At 39.2% G+C, this 18,204-nt stretch overlaps 1 protein-coding gene across 2 annotated transcripts; it reads right to left on the minus strand.

The window, feature by feature from the left end:
* Positions 1–4,507: 4,507 nt before the first annotated feature.
* Positions 4,508–6,748, minus strand: tcnba (transcobalamin beta a). Of its 2 annotated transcripts, none has more exons than XM_061046036.1 (4): positions 6,599–6,748; positions 6,347–6,488; positions 4,807–4,943; positions 4,508–4,704 (listed from the first exon to the last, which is right to left on the minus strand). In XM_061046036.1, exons 1-4 carry the CDS (start codon positions 6,666–6,668, stop codon positions 4,643–4,645), a joined length of 411 nt encoding a protein of 136 aa, XP_060902019.1. In that variant the 5' UTR covers positions 6,669–6,748; the 3' UTR covers positions 4,508–4,642. The 2 variants fall into 2 exon arrangements, with proteins under 2 accessions (XP_060902019.1, XP_060902020.1); XM_061046037.1 differs by having other exon boundaries at positions 6,347–6,485; positions 6,599–6,737.
* Between the last annotated feature and the right edge of the window lie 11,456 nt (positions 6,749–18,204).

Consider the following 18,204-nt stretch of genomic DNA (forward strand, 5'->3'; position numbering starts at 1 on the left):
TTCCTGCTTTGAGGATGCATTATTTTTTAATGTTGCTTAACGTGTCCATTGTTCTTTGTTCATACTGTGACTCACCTGGAATTCAGCCTGATAGGTCATGACTGGCTGTTTTGGTATGATGTGATGTTTGCAGGAGAGATATAAAAGAAAAACATGAGGAGTATTACACTGCAGGACCAGAAGTAGCTCAAAGACCAAGGATCAGCTCTCTACAATCTTCACTTTCAGGTCAGGAGGTTCTTAATATGTTTTGATAGTTTCACATACCGTAATGTATACCCGTAGTCCTTCCTATAACTGTTCAACATGCAGCCCATGACATAAAGGTTTTAACTCTGGTTTAACAACACTTTTGAGTTGTGAAGCCATGAGACAGTTTCCAGACAGAAGGATAAAAGTTGGTTTGAAAGATCAATTGAGCCAAATTGTTTGAAAAGTTCAATCTGGACCAAAATGACCCCGGGTGTTTCAAATACTTATTTCCGCTCCTTCCGTGCTGTTTTTCAAAAATAAAACTAGATTTAGTCTCAACAAATCCAGAAACGAACTTTTCAAGACAACCAAATCTAGATAAAAATGTCCCTATATTGGACTATAAGCTTCAGACTTTGTCCACAGGCGGAGCCGAAATAGACGCAAAATGAAAGTTCATCACAGTTCTTTTCCTTTGAATAATGTTCAATATTGACAGCTACAAAGGTCTTTATTTCTATAAATAATCATGTCTACATAACTGTTAGGTCACAGTTTTGATTCAAGGGGTTGAATTCAATGTTTAAAATGTCTACAGTTTGTTCTAGGAGATAACATTTTTGAAAATCTATCAACAGGCCATAAATGTTGAACAACAAGAACTGCAGGTTTTTTCCAGATAAAAACAAAGTCTGCATTTCCTGATTACCCGATTCCAGTTGAACAACTTTATTAGATCCAACGTGATAGCTTTGATCAGATCTCTTTCTTTTGAACAACAGGCCGGGGTTAATGAAAACAGCCAATCCACTTCTTAAAGGTGCACTATGGAGTTTTTGTAGAGAAAGGTGAAAGTGCAGAAATTTACAGATTCTGTGGTTTATGTTTATAACTCCATACATGAAATGTCCTCAGAGGAAAATTTGCTACACAAGAAGTTATGGTGGTGGGCCCGCTACAGTGAAACCATAACTCTCCTGGTCGCTTTTTAGCTCCAAACAGTGTATCAGGGACCCATTTTTCCCTTTAAGTAAAGTTTGTGTATTCAGTTCAGAAAATATAGCATAGAATTGTTTCACTTCTCCAACTTTCAAATTGCACCACCAAATATACATAGTGCACCTTTAAGTTTTGATTTTGATTTTTATTGTGCACTGTGTGTTCTTTTTGTGCTTCTGTAACTCTGTGAATGTCTCTGTGAGGGGATAAACAAAGGTTTATCTTATCTTACATGTAACTGTTTCTGTAAAGAATAGGGATCATATTTTTGGATGTGTTTCCCCCAGAACACTGAGGTGATATTTGACCTGATCTGGTAGATTCTTATTTCAAAGATGATGATAATGTGTTTCAGAGTCTGTGCTGTTAAACGTTGAGAAGAATGTCTCCAGCTCTGCTCTGTGCAGCCCTGCTGTTGCTGCTGCTCCCTGGAGCTCCTGCTGAAAGTACGTCTCAGAACACTTCTTTCTACTTCTGTGGAGGGGAAAAATGACTTTCCTCTTATGATGTTTTATTGCTGCATATGCCAGGTTTGCAGATTATTTAGCGTATTAAATCTGACAAATAGTTTTACTTTTCACTACTTATCAATTGATTAGTAACTGGAAGATTTAAAAGCTGAACTATATATAAGTTAACATATTAGACACTGACAGCTAATGAACAACAGCTAATATTTGCACGCAACCAGTTTTGAGCTATTAATACTATTAGCTAGATATTTTTGTCTATCTAAACGTATCGTTAAAATGACCTCCATGTGAATAAGGTTCATTAAAAAAAAAATTATTCATCATCATAGTTTTATCATGTTTATTTTCTGCTTCTTGTTTATCACTTTATTCAACAGGGACACATGCAATGAACAGATTATTTCTGTGGTGAGGTTGTTTATACACTAAAACATCTGTTTAAGAAAAGAACATTTTACTAAACTGTCAAACTTAAGTGTTTTGAGTTTCTTTAGAATGAGGCGATGGTGCCATCTCATTGATTTCTGATCCATTATTTTCTGTTTCTGTGTCTGTTCGCATCTGCATTCAAACTTTGACTCTTTTTTTTTTCAGACTCTAATGTAACTCACATTAGCATCCATGTGTCAAACTCTGTCACAAATGCTCCCAATAAGACCTACAGCACTCATGTGGTTTTCAGAGGAATCTTACTGGGAGGAATGAGGAGACTGCAGAGGGAGAACCACTGCTTCAAGTAAGATCAGAGTTTTATTTCTATAACCAAAATAACCACATCACCATGTTCCCCTTTTGCTTTACTTCATTAAGGAATCTCTTTAGAGACCTTACTCAGAGACAGGGGTGACATATTTGTACTCTTTCTCTTGTGGTTTTGGGCGTGACTCAGCTTTTCTTTAATTATCAGATGACCAATCTTGCACAATTACATTTTTCCGTTTGAGCAACATGAAGTCAAAATTAGGTCAGGTTTGTTTCCCGCTAAATTAGAAAAACAAATCCACACTTTCACAACAACACCATGCTGCCACACCTTTAAGTGAAAAAACAAATGCAGGGGAGGGAATGTTACATTAAAAATGGCCGTTAAGTCGCCTGATGTTGTCTCAGGTTCACCTACACGGAGAATGCAGATTACGGCCCGTTCCTGGAGAGCGTGAACGGTCTTCATGGATGTCCTAAAGAACAAACCTTCTGGGAGCTGCGGGTCATGTCAGCAAATGGCACAGTCATAACACCTGATGTTGGTGAGTCACTTTTAAGATCCATTATGTTGTTCTTGGTCTTATTGTGAACGAATTAATAATCGTTTTTTGGTTTTTTTTCTTCATTTTCTTTTGCAGGGATTGGATGTTACATTCCATGTGCCAATGACACAATCATCCTGAACTACAAAAAGCTTGTATTCGGCGACCTTTAGAAATCTGGAACAGTCTGATTCAACTCTTCCATTCATGCATTCATCAATCATCTGCTTTTGTAGCTCAGTGAGAAGTCACAGCTTAATACCCAGCACTGGGCCTTCTGCAGCAAAAAACAACAACAGATTGTTGATAGTACAGAAAAGGAAAATGATGATATTACTTCAGTGTGTCATTTTTGATGATTATCTTTTGGGAAAACACCTTCATACTTCCTCCTTCAGACCTCTGATGACTTTGGCTATGTGATTATAAAAAAAGACGTTGGCACCCTAATTAAATGATCTTTGGAAATCTTTCTGAAATAATAATTAAAATCTACTGTAAAGCAATAAATATTTGCATTTGTGTTTTTTTCTGATTAGCCTTCTTTTAAAAGTGATGCAAAAACACAGAGAAAAGAAAATGTCCTAGCTAGGCTAAAAGCATTGCTAACAGCCTAATGGTACAAAATACTCTGAGTATAATAGATAGAACAGTGTACATGCCATAGCTAAAACCTTTAGAGCTCCGCCCTCTCCGTGTTAAAGGTCACATTCTGCAAGATACACTTCACCATGACCTCTGAGACTTGTTGAAAATAAGTATAAAATGTGACCTTGAACAGATGGACCATGAGTCAAACTTAAAATTAATGTTAAATACATTTTTCTCAAACATGGTTTCTATCATTATTATTAGTAATTATGCTGTTATATCTCCAATTATTTATTTTTCTGAGAACTAGTTTTATTTATTTATTTATTTGATGCGTTAGGATTGCTAACAACACCAGCCTTCATTCCTCCTTGTGGGTTAACTTACACATGCCTGCACCAGGTGTGGTTACACATTGCTCCAGGCGATATGCCAGTTTAACCTGACACAGCCGACATAAAACTTTATCTCCATTTCATAGATCAAAATACTGACAAACTGTGCAGCGCTACATGATGCCATCCTTCCACTGTCCTGTTGTCTACTCTCAGGTCACAACATGTGAAAAGTCTTGAATGCCCTTGACAAAGCGCAGTCTGAAAGCAAACTGAATTAAAGGAAAAATAAAACCCCTGTTGCAACTTAACCCCTGAATCACAGTCCACCGGACTTCATTTGTGAAAACGACCATAGAGTGCAATTCAAGATTCTTGACTCCTGATGGAAACCCATTGGAGAGCTTTTGATGTGGAAGCAACTTAAGACCTATTTCTATACACTTGCTTTGACTTCTGTTTGGTATATAGTTTCTGTTTGTATCCGTTTATAAAGCTCTCTGTGACTCCCTGTTCTTGAAAGGTGCTGTATAAATAAAGTCATTATTAATATTATTTGGTTTTGAGTCATGAGCCTGATCTGTCTGTAGGATAACTGTGATCACAGGAATATGTTCAAAACACTTGTCAGCAGAATTCTTGTTCTCTTTGCAAATCAATCAAAACAACACATGGAGTAATGTTTTATTTACTTGATTCTTCACACAGAGGCATGCCGTTTGATTTTTCACATATGAAAAACAGCTGCAATTATTCCATCATTCATCTGATGTCATGTTGGTGCACGCTGCACGTTGCTCAATCCTCACCACTTTGAAAACTTCAGGATGATTTGCTCATTAGCACTGGGAATGTAACATCCAATACCTGCAAGCGAGATCCAGAAAAACGTTTTGTTATCTGATTTAATGTAGATTTCTGGAGAGCAAGGAGTGATGGAAATGACGGGTGTGTTAACAGTGGACTCACCGACATCAGGCCTTTTGATTTCACCATCTGGAGTTTTAACCAGCAGCTCCCAATATGTGCGCTCTTTATCATTTCCTGCCACGCCATTCACACTCTCCAGGTGCGGGCCATAGTTTGGATCCTCTGTGTAGGTGAACCTGCAAGACCAAAAAGAGGGACAGTTAACGTCACATGTTATCTATATACCCTTACAGTGCAGCTTTAGTCAGTTTGATTGTTTTTAAGAAAGTTGGTTTCCAGCTACAGTAATACCATATACTATGTAGATTTGGCCTTAAATTTATTCTACACAACGATTGACATCACAGGAGCTACGTCCACTTCTTAATACAGCCTGGGCTTAAAACTTAAAACTTCCAATGCAGATGCAGTGAGATTAGATTTATCGGTGACGAACATCATAAGTCCAGTGGTTTAGCTCCAGCTCAATAATGAATCAGCCTTTAATAAATCAATCAATTCTTATTTGTAGAGTAACAATTATAACAGATGTAACCTCTAGACAAATTACAAAAAGAGCAGCTCTACTCTCTACATAAGTATATGTTTTTTTTATATTCTTTTAGAATTTAGAACTGTTTTGTCCCAAAATCTGAAAATTGTAATTTTGTATATTGAATATTGTAATCTGACTGGTAATTTTATTTGCGCTCACAAGATAACTTTTTGTGCTCACAGGATAATAACTTGTTCCAACAATATGATTTCTCATGTGGACATGATAATTATATCTTCTCACAATTATAATTTTTACTTTTTTTTGGGACTTCAGGGGCTCCATCGTTTAGGGGGAAAAAATACAACAAAAACACATTCTTACCAGTAGCAAAATATTTTAGAGGGCATTCTATTTATAGAGATGTTATGAAGTTTTTTAATTCAAACATTTATATCGTAGTGGAAAACCCTGAATAACAACATATGAGGAAACAAATGTGCCTATTCATGCAAAATGATTATTAAATTTGTCACCTTGAAGAGGGTCCTAATATCAGGCTGAAAACAAAGTCTGATGTCTAAAACAAAGTCTCAGAAGATTTCTCAAACTGGACCCTTCAGACTCACACTCACACTCTTCATTGAGTATGAAGGACAATGGCCAGCTTAGCGACGAACTCCCCGCACTGTTGATGGCACAAGAACGTTTTCTAACTATGGTTACATGTTAAATCAAAAAAGACACGCACATCCCTCAGTGGGTTCTGGATCCAAAAAACACAAATCGATAAGGAAAGCAAAACAAGAAGCTCCCATTTTGAAGGATTTATTCAGTGACGTTTGGAGCCAACATGCTAGTCTGAGGATGAGCAATCCTTATGTGACATAAACAAACTCCATATTAGTTTTGAATAGGACCTGTTCAGTAAGTCAGCATCAGTGCACTCCCTCTCCACAATCACAGGCTCTTACTTTACTCAGTTCATGTGACAGACAGACACAAGCATGCAAACACAGTGGAAGTGTAAACGGAGAGGGTGTAAGGGGTAGTTTGAGAAAAGCCAAAAGTCTCATTTTGTGATAATTAATGTTATGATCTTACTTGAAGTCTCCATTAGCGGCCATGAGTCTCTTCAGAGCTCCCAGCAGGATCCCTCTGTGAACGACATGAGTGCTGAAGGTCACAGGAGAGGAGCCCAGTAAGCTGGTCTCCACCACCACATCGATGGGAGCTGTTTTACCTTCTGAAACAAAAACCCAAATATGTTAAAGAGATTCTTCACATGTTTGGGAATAATAATAAATCTAATAATAATGATGTAAATAAGAATTAATGAAACATCCTCCAGATTACCCTGAGTCAGAGTCCCAGGAATCAGCAGCAGCATTAGAGCTGCAGAGAGCAGAGCAGGACCCTTCATCATGGCCGGTGTTAGAGAGATTACAAGCTGGTGGTCACTCTTTTTATTCCAGTCGTCAATGTTTACACAGCGGAGGAGAGTATGTTGATCCAAGTTTCCATAAAGCCAGCTCACAGGTCACAGAGAGGTGTGTTCAGAACTTGTGTTTGCATGGCTAAGTGGTGTACAATGAGCGAAGACACTCATAATTCAAGATAGTCTTTACACCACTCCACACTCTACAGTGTGTATGAAGGTGAAGATCTTGTACACTGAATGAAATGTTTACTTTTCATGTAAAAAGAGTTAAGTAATCTTCAGTGGAGGAGGGAAGAAAAAAAGGTCAAGAAGAACAGCTAATATAAAATGTGATCTCTTGGAAAGTATCTGAACTGTGTTCAAAGTGAAAAACAGCTAGTGTCCCTCTGAAACCAAGGTCAAAGAAAGATTATATTGTTTAAAAACAGTATGTCTTGTTGGGTGGGGGTCAGGGTGGACTTACAGTGTGTTTCAACAAAGGTGGTTTTCTACAAGCTGGTCGATTCTGGTCTTATCAAGACCAAAACCAGACGACGATGTAGGGTTGTTCCACTACATCAAAATCCATTTGTTACATATCTGGATGAATGAAAGCTCCAAAATAAAGTTTGGTTTTGCTCCAGGTATGAATGAACAGGTTTCCAGTAGATTGCTTTAACTGGCATAACTCTCATAAGGGCTGCAATGGCTACGATATATTCCCTGCTCGCCAATGAATCAAAATATGTCGGCTAAAAGTTCTTGTATTACTGACAGGATCAGCCTCTAAATGTGTGAAACAATTTGAAAAAAACCTCCTCAAAGGCAGGCAATTTGTTAAATAGATTATGTAAAATATAGATATTATCTTGTGTGCACAAAGTACTAACTAATATGCTCAAGATTTATTAACAACAACAACAACAACAACCTCTGTATTGATCATTGAATCACTGGTTGTAGGTCTGACATATTTTGCAGGTCATTATGAAGTGAAGCTCGCACACCATGTCACGGTTATCTGTTTTGTCTGTTCAGTGATGCTGATGCTCGCTCTCAGCTTTGTGAAGGTGGGCTAAAGTGCTGTTCATAGAGGGCTCCATTAACCAGGGGATCTCACTGTCAGGGGATTCAATCAGTATGTGGCTCATCCTTGAACATGAACAGTGCCTCGCATACTGTACATATCCCCCTCCTCTTGGTCTTCTTTCACATTTTACACTGTCACAAGCCTCTTTGGACTTTGCACTGTTTGATAAAAAAAAAGTGGACATCTGTTAGATTCACATGTCAAAGTGAAGTAATACTTGACACCTGATCTTACTGTGAGGTTTCCTAGCAAAGCACAGAAAGCTCAACATATATGTACAGTATATGAAATAATCCCTCCTGTTTAAGATCATTGGATATTTTTGTGTTGTTTTTTTATAGACAAGCCCAATAAAACCAGTCCTGATTTGTAGCTGTCAAATGAAAACAACATTCAAAAGGGATTGATACTTTTGCAAGTCAATGTAGTGTTTCATCAAAAGTTTTCCTGTCGTATTGGTAAGGTTCTTTGCCAGCAGGAGTCCCTGTAGACCTCCAGCAGGGGTCTCTGCAGACCACCAGCAGGGGTCTCTGCAGACCTCCAGCAGGGGCCTCTGTAGACCTCCAGGACATTCATCTATAAGCAGGAGAAATCAAAAGCCAACTCTGTAAAAGAAGACTTTTCAGGGTAATAGTTTAAAAGCTGATAAGGAAATTAACCCGATGGAGGGTGAGTTTTATTAACATGAGAATGCAAAGGTCAAGAGTTAATTATGTTCTTTAGAGTGAGGACCACCTGTTTAAATACATTTTGACCTTTTTTCTTCTTAAGTGGTCATTAATAAACATCTACATTTCAGAGTTCGCACCTCTTTTCTTATCAGCTCACATTTGTTATGTCACTTCTTTATGGTGTGCTAAAGAAAGTAAACAGAATCTCATGGGCTGAAAAAGGTGTTTTATATTTAGTTTCTGGTGTGTGGACACACACGTTTTTACAAATAGTAAGTGGCGGGGAAAGTTAATTTTTTGCCAATCACGGGACCTTCTTTTGTTTTGGCCACTTTGCACATTACATAATGATATATGTATCATTTCTGACATCCCACAGATACTGTTTCCACCCTCATACATCCCTATGTCTACATGTCCACATACGGAGGATGAAATTGGAATATTTAGAGATAAGTCGCTCAAGATTTGCGCCAACTTCAGCCTGGCTGCTTGACACAAACACGTTTTAAGCTGAATAGACATTTTAGTGTATGAATGAATAAATTAATATTTTATTTTCGTCATTTACAAGACCCATCCCACGTGGATTTATTCTGACACATTAGCTGAGAGTCAATCAAATGTTCCAGCATGTCATTTGACCGACATCACAACAGCACCTTTAACATGAACCATCACCCCAATAATAACACTCCAACTTTAACTGTTGGCATTTTAAACCGTTTTTTAAGCTTCACTTGTTTGATGTGTTCAACTTTTTCGGAGTCTTTCTGGCTTTGTGCACTGATAATGGATATTTGTTTTTTTATAACTGCTTCTCAGTTGAGTTGACATCGTCACGTTTGATCGTTTGATTGTTTGGGATTACATGTAGTCATTATACTTAAAGTTCAAATAAATCAAATTTACTGATCTTGTGGAAATTAAAACTGCACAAATAATGTTTCCAGAAAGAAATAATAGAATTGAGAAATATTTAAAAAATGTCCATCGATTAAAAGGGGATAATGATTTAAGGGGAAAATACCCGCATGACAAGTTTTTGTATTTCAATTTGTTAAGTTTAGAGCTAAAGGAGTGTTGAAACAATTATCAGGTTGTTGGGTTTTTTTTAAGGTATAAAGACAACATTTCCATGAGGTTCAGGGATGAAGGAGGAGTTTGACAATATCCATGTGAGGGATTACTGTTAACCTCCTATTTTATTTTTCAGAGTTGATTCTTTTCCCCTGTAATTTTATGGTCTAGTACTCTCTATATTAAAAATGATAACATGTAAATGTGAAGATTATTTGTTTTCTTCTTCCCCCTCCTTTTTGGATGTGGAAATCAAACTGACACAGTTACAATTTATTTTGCTTTATTCTTTTCATTGTTTGTAAATATAACTTTTTGTTGTCTGTTTGCCTTTTCATGTCTCTTTTTTTACATGTCCAAATAAAAATAAAAATCCATCACACCAGAGGATGAGGCTGATAAGGACGTCGCCCGTCAATGTCAGACTGAAAAAATGGACTCTGCTGCCCTCCAGTGGTCACTTTGGGAACTCCTTATTGGCCTCTAATCTGCTACTGTTACATATTCCACATTTGACTCAGAGCAACAACCTCTTAGCGTTAAGATCAGGAGGACAAAGCTCTCCTGTCTACCCAAAGCAATAAGGCCTATCACATGTTCGGCCCAAACTCATTATGCTGGTATTATCCAGAAGCCTTTATCATATCATATGTTATGTTATTGACAATCAACCAGTTCATTAGTGAGGTTTGAATATTTGAAAATTAAATTAATACTAAACCTCTAATTTAAATATAGAGTATAAAAATGAAAAGTTCATGTTTATGGATGTTTACTTGATGATATATTGCATTATCCAGGTTTAGAGGTGCTTGTTGGCTGATTTTGCTCCTTTTGAGCTGATAATAAAGCACATTGAATAGTAATGTCTCCTCCACTTATAATCACATAATGTTTATATTTAAAGCGTCAAAATGTAACTTTTACACCTTAAAATGGGAGTTTGAAATTCAATGTATTAGCACAACAACTTTCAACAGGGACTATGGCGTTTCACGCCTGTCCACTCAGCGCCACAAATGCCTGCATTCAGCTCTATGTAACTCCAGCAGTGTCCTGAACTACTCTCTTTAAGAAGTGCATACTGCTTTACAGTACTTGTTCAAACAGCGGCCGTCAGCTTAAAATAAGAAAGTTAGCCCGTTAGCCTGTTTGATGGCTCAGGGAAAGAGACTGAAGTGGGCGGTGACGGATGAAGCTAATTAAAGAAAAAGAGAGAGAGTGACCGAGCAAGAAGCCGGACTAGAGGAAATGTTGGACCTTGCCAGTCGACATGGTTCATTGATGCCTTGTTCAAAACGTATACCATAGCAGGAAACAAAAGCAGAGGCTATCTGTATCTCCTATCAAATAATGCTCCCAGTACAGAATCACTTTAAAACATTCACTAGTACACACTGACCAGGTGGTCAGGTCGCACCCCAAGTCCTTCTGTCTTCTGTCCTCTTATCGGGCGGCCCTGGTTAAGTCCAACCTGCATCTCCTTTCCCACATGTCGTTCCCCTCTCTCTCTCTCTCTCGATTTCCAACTCTATCCACTGACCTGGCTAGTTAAAGGCAAAATACCAAAACACAAGTCATAAAAAATACACCACTGCTCACTTTACATGCTCTGTAAGGAAACAGGATGCATGTTTTCATACTCTACAATAAAACCTTTATTTAAAATTTAAGAGGACGTGTTTCTCGATAGAGGAAGACGCCCCTCTCCACCACCCTCTGCTTGTCAACTGTTACATGCCCTTGTGTGTGTGTGTGGTTTTGTGTTTTCTCTCCCTCCCTCTCTCTCCTGTGTGTGCTCCCCAGGTGTTACTCCTCAGCCTGAATGTGCCCAGCCACAGCACCTGTGGCTAATTACCAAACTATAAAGAGCAGGAGAGAGGAGGCACCATGGCCAGTGGGTCATTCGGCTGCTTGTGTGTGTGGGTCTTGATGTCAGGAATCTTTACTGTGATTTCGATTGAGGCCTTATTGTTAGCTGTCCATGCCTTCTTAGTTTGTGACTTTTTGTTTAAGATACATTGGCTTCTCTTTTGTGTTTGTGGAAGAAGCTTGTTTTGTGTTCAACACTTGTTTAGTTTGTTAGTAAATCATTTTAAACTTTTCTTATATTTAGTTCCTATATTTCTTTTCCCTGGGTTTTAATTTATTGTTACTCCCCTCATCCCACTAGCCACCTCTGGGAACGTAACATCAACAAATGCACGTTGTCTTTGCAGGGGCGTTGACAGTTTTTACAACAGTGCATTCATAGACCTTCAATATGCGCCAAATGAAAAAAACAAATTGCTACATAATCTTGCTTCAACTTCAAACTAGATCTTAACTGAACAATGTTATAGAAAAGACTAACACCAAAAACATCAGCTGAAAATGTAATAAATGGCATGCATAGTAAAAAAGTATTCCCCTGATAACACAACAGTATACTCTGCATGCTCATGGACTCACAGTGGTGTCAGAGTGCTGCAAACTGCATCAATTACAGGAGACCCCTTCAACATCTGAGAAAGAAGAAATCTAATTATATACCCAGAAACACTAAATTGTATCATCAAGCAGTTAATTATTTTCTGCTCTCGAGTCTCCCTCCAGGTGTTGAACCTCTTGAACTGGTTATTTCAAGGGACAAGAATTACAGACAAATTAGGTCTTTATGACTTGCTGGTCAGGTTCATGTCAGGTCACGCCTCCAGGCTACAGAAGCAGAAACACCTTCATTCTCCTGTATGAACAAAAGGGCACATTTTAAACTATGAATGGGAACCTCTGTTTTCAAAAATACAAAAAAGAAAAACGTACACGACAGGACAATTTACAGGTTGCTGTTGTTGCAACATGTCACTCACAGGTAGACATGCCCTCATTTTCTACTTTATTGTCTGCAACTTACAGACACATCATCACACACATTATGTAAAGTTAATGTCTGTAATCAAAAACAGAAGTACTGCTATTTTCTTAAAGGCTTCCATGAAATCAGACTTATTTTTGTAACTAGTGGAGTGCCCCCTGCTGGCCATTACAAACAGTACATGGGAGTCCTGCGATCAAGCATTTGCTTTACTTCCAGGACTGATGTGTAAGGTAATCCAACCGCACTGCATTTATTTCTGGTCATTTTATTTACATGTGAGGGGGGGGAGGGAAATGTCAGCCTGGGGTGCCCCTCAACTGGAAGACTATTATAAATAAACCTCCCCTTTTCAGACGTGGCTTGAATACCTTTCAATAAAGCACCTCTTTACTTTCTTACTTTAAGAATTTCCATTCAACAAAACTTTTTCATGCACTTTAAATCCTCTGTGAAGCAATCAGCCTGAAGTGCCTCGTCATCTGTTTGACACATTGTGTTCACTGCAGAATTCCTCTGGCAGGTAAGACAGACGGACAAATAGAGATGGATGAGAGACAAGGGAAGAGGGGGAGCAATGTGTACCTGTACATTGTGTGGTGTGTGTGTTTTTTTTTTCCAGGTCTGAACACGTCAGCTTCACGTTCTTGATGCACATTCAGGTTCAGAGATTTTCGGTCCTTGTTGGCGAGTTGTGGCTTGTTGCAATCTCTGTCACATCCACAAAGACTCTGAGGAATCTGACAGTGTCTGAGACTTCCTGAAGATGTGTCAGAGCAGCAGAATGGAAACATGTCAACAAACACAGAAACATGTCAACACACACACACACACACACACACAGGAGCCCAAAGGAAGAAGGGTATCTATTGTATCTCTATGATTTGAAGCTTCTGAGTTTTCCATTGGAGTTCTAAGAAAGACATAGGTGTGAATATGTTTCAAGACCATTAACAGAAATAAACACAATGATATGAAACAAATTACAATGAGCTTCTGAAATGCTGAACAATTGATTTTCACTGCAACCACAGCGTTAACACTTTTCAGACTGTAGAAAGCTTGAACACAGTCTCAGTGACGTCAGCGACTGGTTTCTGAAGAGACATTGAAGCCCATCGATGATGGTCCCCATATTGGAAATTCTGACACAAACTAGCTTGAATCAAGCTAAAAACGGCTAGCTATAGAGCAGAAAACCATATATTTGAACCAGACTTTAAAAAAAACACGCTTTACAAAAAAATAACTTTTAACTAAAACTTTTTAATCAAGTGTCAAACTCTGGTGTTCAAAAATGAAGCTGATGCAGAAGTACAAAATCCTGGTCTTATTAGCTCAGGTCTCCTTCTGCACACAAATTGTACAGGGGTGACATTTTTGATAACTTGTACAGTAAGTTTTGATTTTATGAAGTATAAGTGTTATTCCTAGCTGACGGGATTGACAGGCAGGCCCGGTGTAACCTTTTTTTTAAAGAGGCCTAAAACGCGCCTCAGCTCCAGCTCTCAGCCTGTCATTAGGTTGACTGAAAGTTATGCTGAGACACGATTTCCAGCATGGCAACTGCCATCGATGGGACTCAGAAGGACCCTGCAGTAACAGATGTGTGACGCTTTGTCCATATCTAGAGCAGGCATGGGCAAACTACGGCCTGCGGGCCATATACTTTGGGCTTTTTAATCCGGCCCGCCGAACTTGTCCAAATTATATTATTATTAAATACAATTTTATTATAATTCATTCATTCATTCGTTTTCCCCTGTAATGCCCGCGTTTCCCCAATAGATGGCGCACTTCAGAGTGTGGTGTATTACTCCTTTCTTCACTTTTTTGCTTTGTCCTATGAACCCGTATGAGCCCTTCTGTAAAAATGAGCGGATCAAAGAAAAGAAAAGTGGACAGTGAATGCCGAGTGTTTAATACGGAGTGGACAACTAAATATTTTTTCACTGAAGTCCGATCAAAGGCTGTATGCCTGATATGCCAAGAAACTGTCGCAGTTTTCAAAGAGTACAGTATCAGCCGTCACTTTGCTATGAAGCATGCTAACTACGCTAGCAAGCAGTCCACGCAAGAACGGGCGGCTACGGCTCAGAGGTTGAAGGCCAATTTACAGACTCAGCAACATTTTTTTCACCCACAAACTGCGATTCAAGAGTCAACTACCAAGGCAAGTTTTTTGCTGGCATTCAAATTAGCAAAGGCTAGCAAGCCTTTCTCCGAAGGCGAGTTTTTAAAAGAATGCCAAGGCCAGTTTGAAAAAATCAGTTTATCATGCAGGACTGTGACTCGCCGTGTGGAACTGATTGATGAAGATATAGCCAGAGAATTAAACAAAAAGGCTGAGTCCTTTAAGTTATATTCACTAGCACTGGATGAAAGTAATGATGTAAAAGACACTGCTCAGCTCCTCATTTTTATCCGAGGGATTAATGACAGTTTTGAGATAACGGAGGAGTTTTTGACCATGGAGTCTCTGAAAGGAAAAACGCGAGGAGAGGACTTGTATAACCAGGTGTCTGCTGTCATCGAGAGAATGAAGCTACCTTGGAGTAAAAGAGGGACTTCAGCATCGTCAGTTTATTATGTTCCTGGAGAAAACTGATGCGGATCATCAGGACTTACTGTACCACTCTCGTGTCCGCTGGTTAAGTTTGGGCAAAGTGTTTCAGAGTGTGGGAGCTGAAAGAGGAGATCAGCGCATTTTTGGAGTTAATGGGGAAATCCGACAAATTTCCTGAGCTAAGCGAATGGCTTTTACATGTCATTTATATTAGTTCACACAAACACTCCATCCATCTGTTCCTGGCCCGGCCCCTCTGTCAAATTTTAGAACCCATTGTGGCCCGCGAGTCAAAAAGTTTGCCCACCCCTGATCTAGAGTCTATGATTTTAATATGGGACCTAGAGAGGATTCTTCGGCTTTTGCAGCTGGCCTCATGTGGACACTTGAGGATCTGCAGTTTTTTTTCACTGATGCATTGGTTTCATTTTTCCACACATTCTGCTTGGTTTTGAACATTAAAATCAACATTTTCACAATGCAACAAAAAGTTCAATTATCATGTTTTAACGCAAAGGGTTGTTAAAATGTTATCACGTGGCGAAGAACATTTTGTGGAAATTATATAATTCTTAAAGACATTCTATGTGACACTGTGGATGTGAATAAAGCAAAAATCTAATAAACCCTATTGCAGAGTAAAGACTTCCTACTAAGAGCTTGTAGCACAAAAAGTTTTGGTCAAAATGAAAACCATGAAAAAAAAGAGATATTCAAGATCTACTTCAGCCAGGCATCATCTTGATCTTTCCTGTTAAATGGAGTCTGCTAAGTTTGGTGATGCACAAAATAAACATTGTGAACTGAGCAGAATCAAACATCTCAATTATCATGGTTTAGTACACTGATTACATTTTTCTGGTTAGAAGAGATAGAAAAATGTGGGAAGAGTTTCAGATTCAACGAGGGTCAAATTAACTTTCATGGTTTTACTTGACATCCAGCAATCTTAATCTCTTTATATCAAACATCAAACTTTACAAATATCAAACTTTATGGTTGACCAGGTACCGTTCATAAAAAAACGTGTTCTATTAATTTTAAGAGTGTAACATATCTGGGGTTTATTTTAAAGAGGTTGGCTTACTTACAAACACCTATACTCTTATTAACAATTACATAACTTTTACAATTGGTGGGAAATAAGCCCACAGGCTTTGGTTCAAAGGTCACAGAAATGTGGGTTACATAAACATAAGCCTACACCTGTCACCCGTGATGAAGATTAAAAAGGTAAAAATCCACATTTCTAGGAAGCAGAGGAGTCATTTCTCTCCCCATGTGACCAGACAGCAGCAGGGTCTGCACAGTAGTAAAGTGTTCCTCCTCAAATCACACGCACACACATGTACACACACCGACTCACAATCTTCCCCTTCACCACCGCCTCCTGCCCTGATCCGCCCTTCTTGCTAGTGATGAGATTTACAACTCATTTCAGTGATCAGGTAATTTGGCTCAGCTCACTACTAAGATCTTTAGGCTCCTGAACGACTCTTTAATAAGTACCACTTCTGAACGCATCTATTTTAATAATCAACGTTTGTATTATGTGGTTATAGTAATCATATGTTATTTAGTAGACTGCACATATTATACAACATATCATCAGCAGAGCTCTGAAGCAATTTAACCAAACAGAAGGCCTCATCAACAGTTTGAAACACTGAGCAGAGGTAGGTCAGAAGTTGAAATAGTTCATTGCCTTGTGTCTTGTTTGAATTTGCCTCGACTGTAAAACATGTGACGTGAGTCTCCACTCATTGTAAATATAATGAGAACAGGGTCCGAAATCAACTTTTTGACTCACCGGGCAGTCATAGCGGCCGGTAGATGAAAAATTCACCGGCCAAGCATATTTTGTATGTTCGTGTGTCTCAGGGTGCATTCAAGTGGTGTCGGACACATCGGAAAAAAGAGTTTCCGAGTTGTAAAATGCACATGAACACCGGGGAGCCAGGGTGAAAAAAAGGGGTCGGTGCATCAACACCACTGGAGTTGGTGATGAGATAGCAGCCAGATTATGAGAAACAGATTAGACAGCATGTCTAACACTGCATGTTATTAACTCCATTGTTGATGCAGAGAACCCTGTAGTCCCAGATCCACACACACTTTTGTCAAACATGCCACCCGATGCTTGTTGGTACACAGTTTTAAAACCCAGATTCACAACATCTATCAACAAGTACCTATCAACGACAGCAGTACACTTATACGCGTCTAGCTCAGGGCTATGTAGAGTCACCATCAATTTTTAACTGAGTTTTGGCAGATGACTTGCCCCACCACCTAGATGTTGCAAGCATAGTGATCCAATATGTGGATGACTTGCTAATTTGCAGCTTCACTCAGGCTCAGTGTGAACAAGACTGGATTGCTGTACTAACAGCACTAGCTAGTGCGGGACACAAAGTTAGCAAACAAAAGTTGCAGTTCTGCCAACAAGATGTAGAATATCTAGGCAGGAGACTATGTGGCAACAAACGGCAAATAGCTCCCTCGCAGATAGAGGCAGTAGCTAAGATACCAAAACCAAACACAGTAGGACAAATGCTGTCATTTCTGGGAATGGTTGGGTACAGTCATGCGTGGATTTGTGATTAAGGCAAAAAAAAGCTGCATCACTGCGTGCTCTAAGTCATGCCGCAGGTCAACCAGAGAGCTCAGCTCAGCTAGAATGGTCAGATATAGCTAAACAAAGTTTTCAGTCACTAGAGTACTCACTGCCACCACAAGAACCACATAGGTTTTTGTCAGGACCAAGCCTACTCACACAACTCCTTAACATGGCCTGTTCACTGTCTGGCAGTACCTCGCTGAATGATGAATCCACAATCATCCTGTGTCAGACTCCCAGTGGTCCTACTGGCCCAAGAACACCACCTGGGACACCACCAGATTCTTCCCCACAACCAAGTGAGCAAAGTTATGAGGAGTGGAATGAAAGTATGATGGTCTCAGTGGCTGACATACCCAGAAATGAGTGTGTTGCCCCATGCCACATCCTTCCACTGGAGGCAATCTCATGCGTAAGAGGCGGCACAGGGAAATGCAATCGGAGGGCCCGCTGCCGCAGAAATAATCATTTTTTTTACTCTGAAAGCACAAGTCGAGGATCTGTCAAAATAGCTTGCCAACTGTAAGGAGAAGTACAAAGAAGCTGGGAGGCGAGGCCACCTGCACATGCACAAGCTCCATTGGTCCAGAAGCAGATCTCAGCTCATGCTTTGAGTGTGGGCTCGTGTAGAGAACGAGCAGGGAGACAGGGAGGCATGATT

The sequence above is a fragment of the Labrus mixtus genome, chromosome 9 (genome assembly GCF_963584025.1).
Source record: "Labrus mixtus chromosome 9, fLabMix1.1, whole genome shotgun sequence".
Lineage (NCBI taxonomy): Eukaryota > Metazoa > Chordata > Actinopteri > Labriformes > Labridae > Labrus > Labrus mixtus.

What these genes read in the sequence shown, in the direction of transcription:
- tcnba (XM_061046036.1), bottom strand. Translation starts at nt 6,668, where the DNA reads ATGATGAAGGGTCCTGCTCTGCTCTCTGCAGCTCTAATGCTGCTGCTG. An exon ending in TCCTGGGACTCTGACTCAGG is followed by an intron (nt 6,489 to 6,598) that starts GTAATCTGGAGG and finishes TTTTTGTTTCAG; the next exon opens with AAGGTAAAACAGCTCCCATC. An exon ending in GCCGCTAATGGAGACTTCAA is followed by an intron (nt 4,944 to 6,346) that starts GTAAGATCATAA and finishes TTGGTCTTGCAG; the next exon opens with GTTCACCTACACAGAGGATC.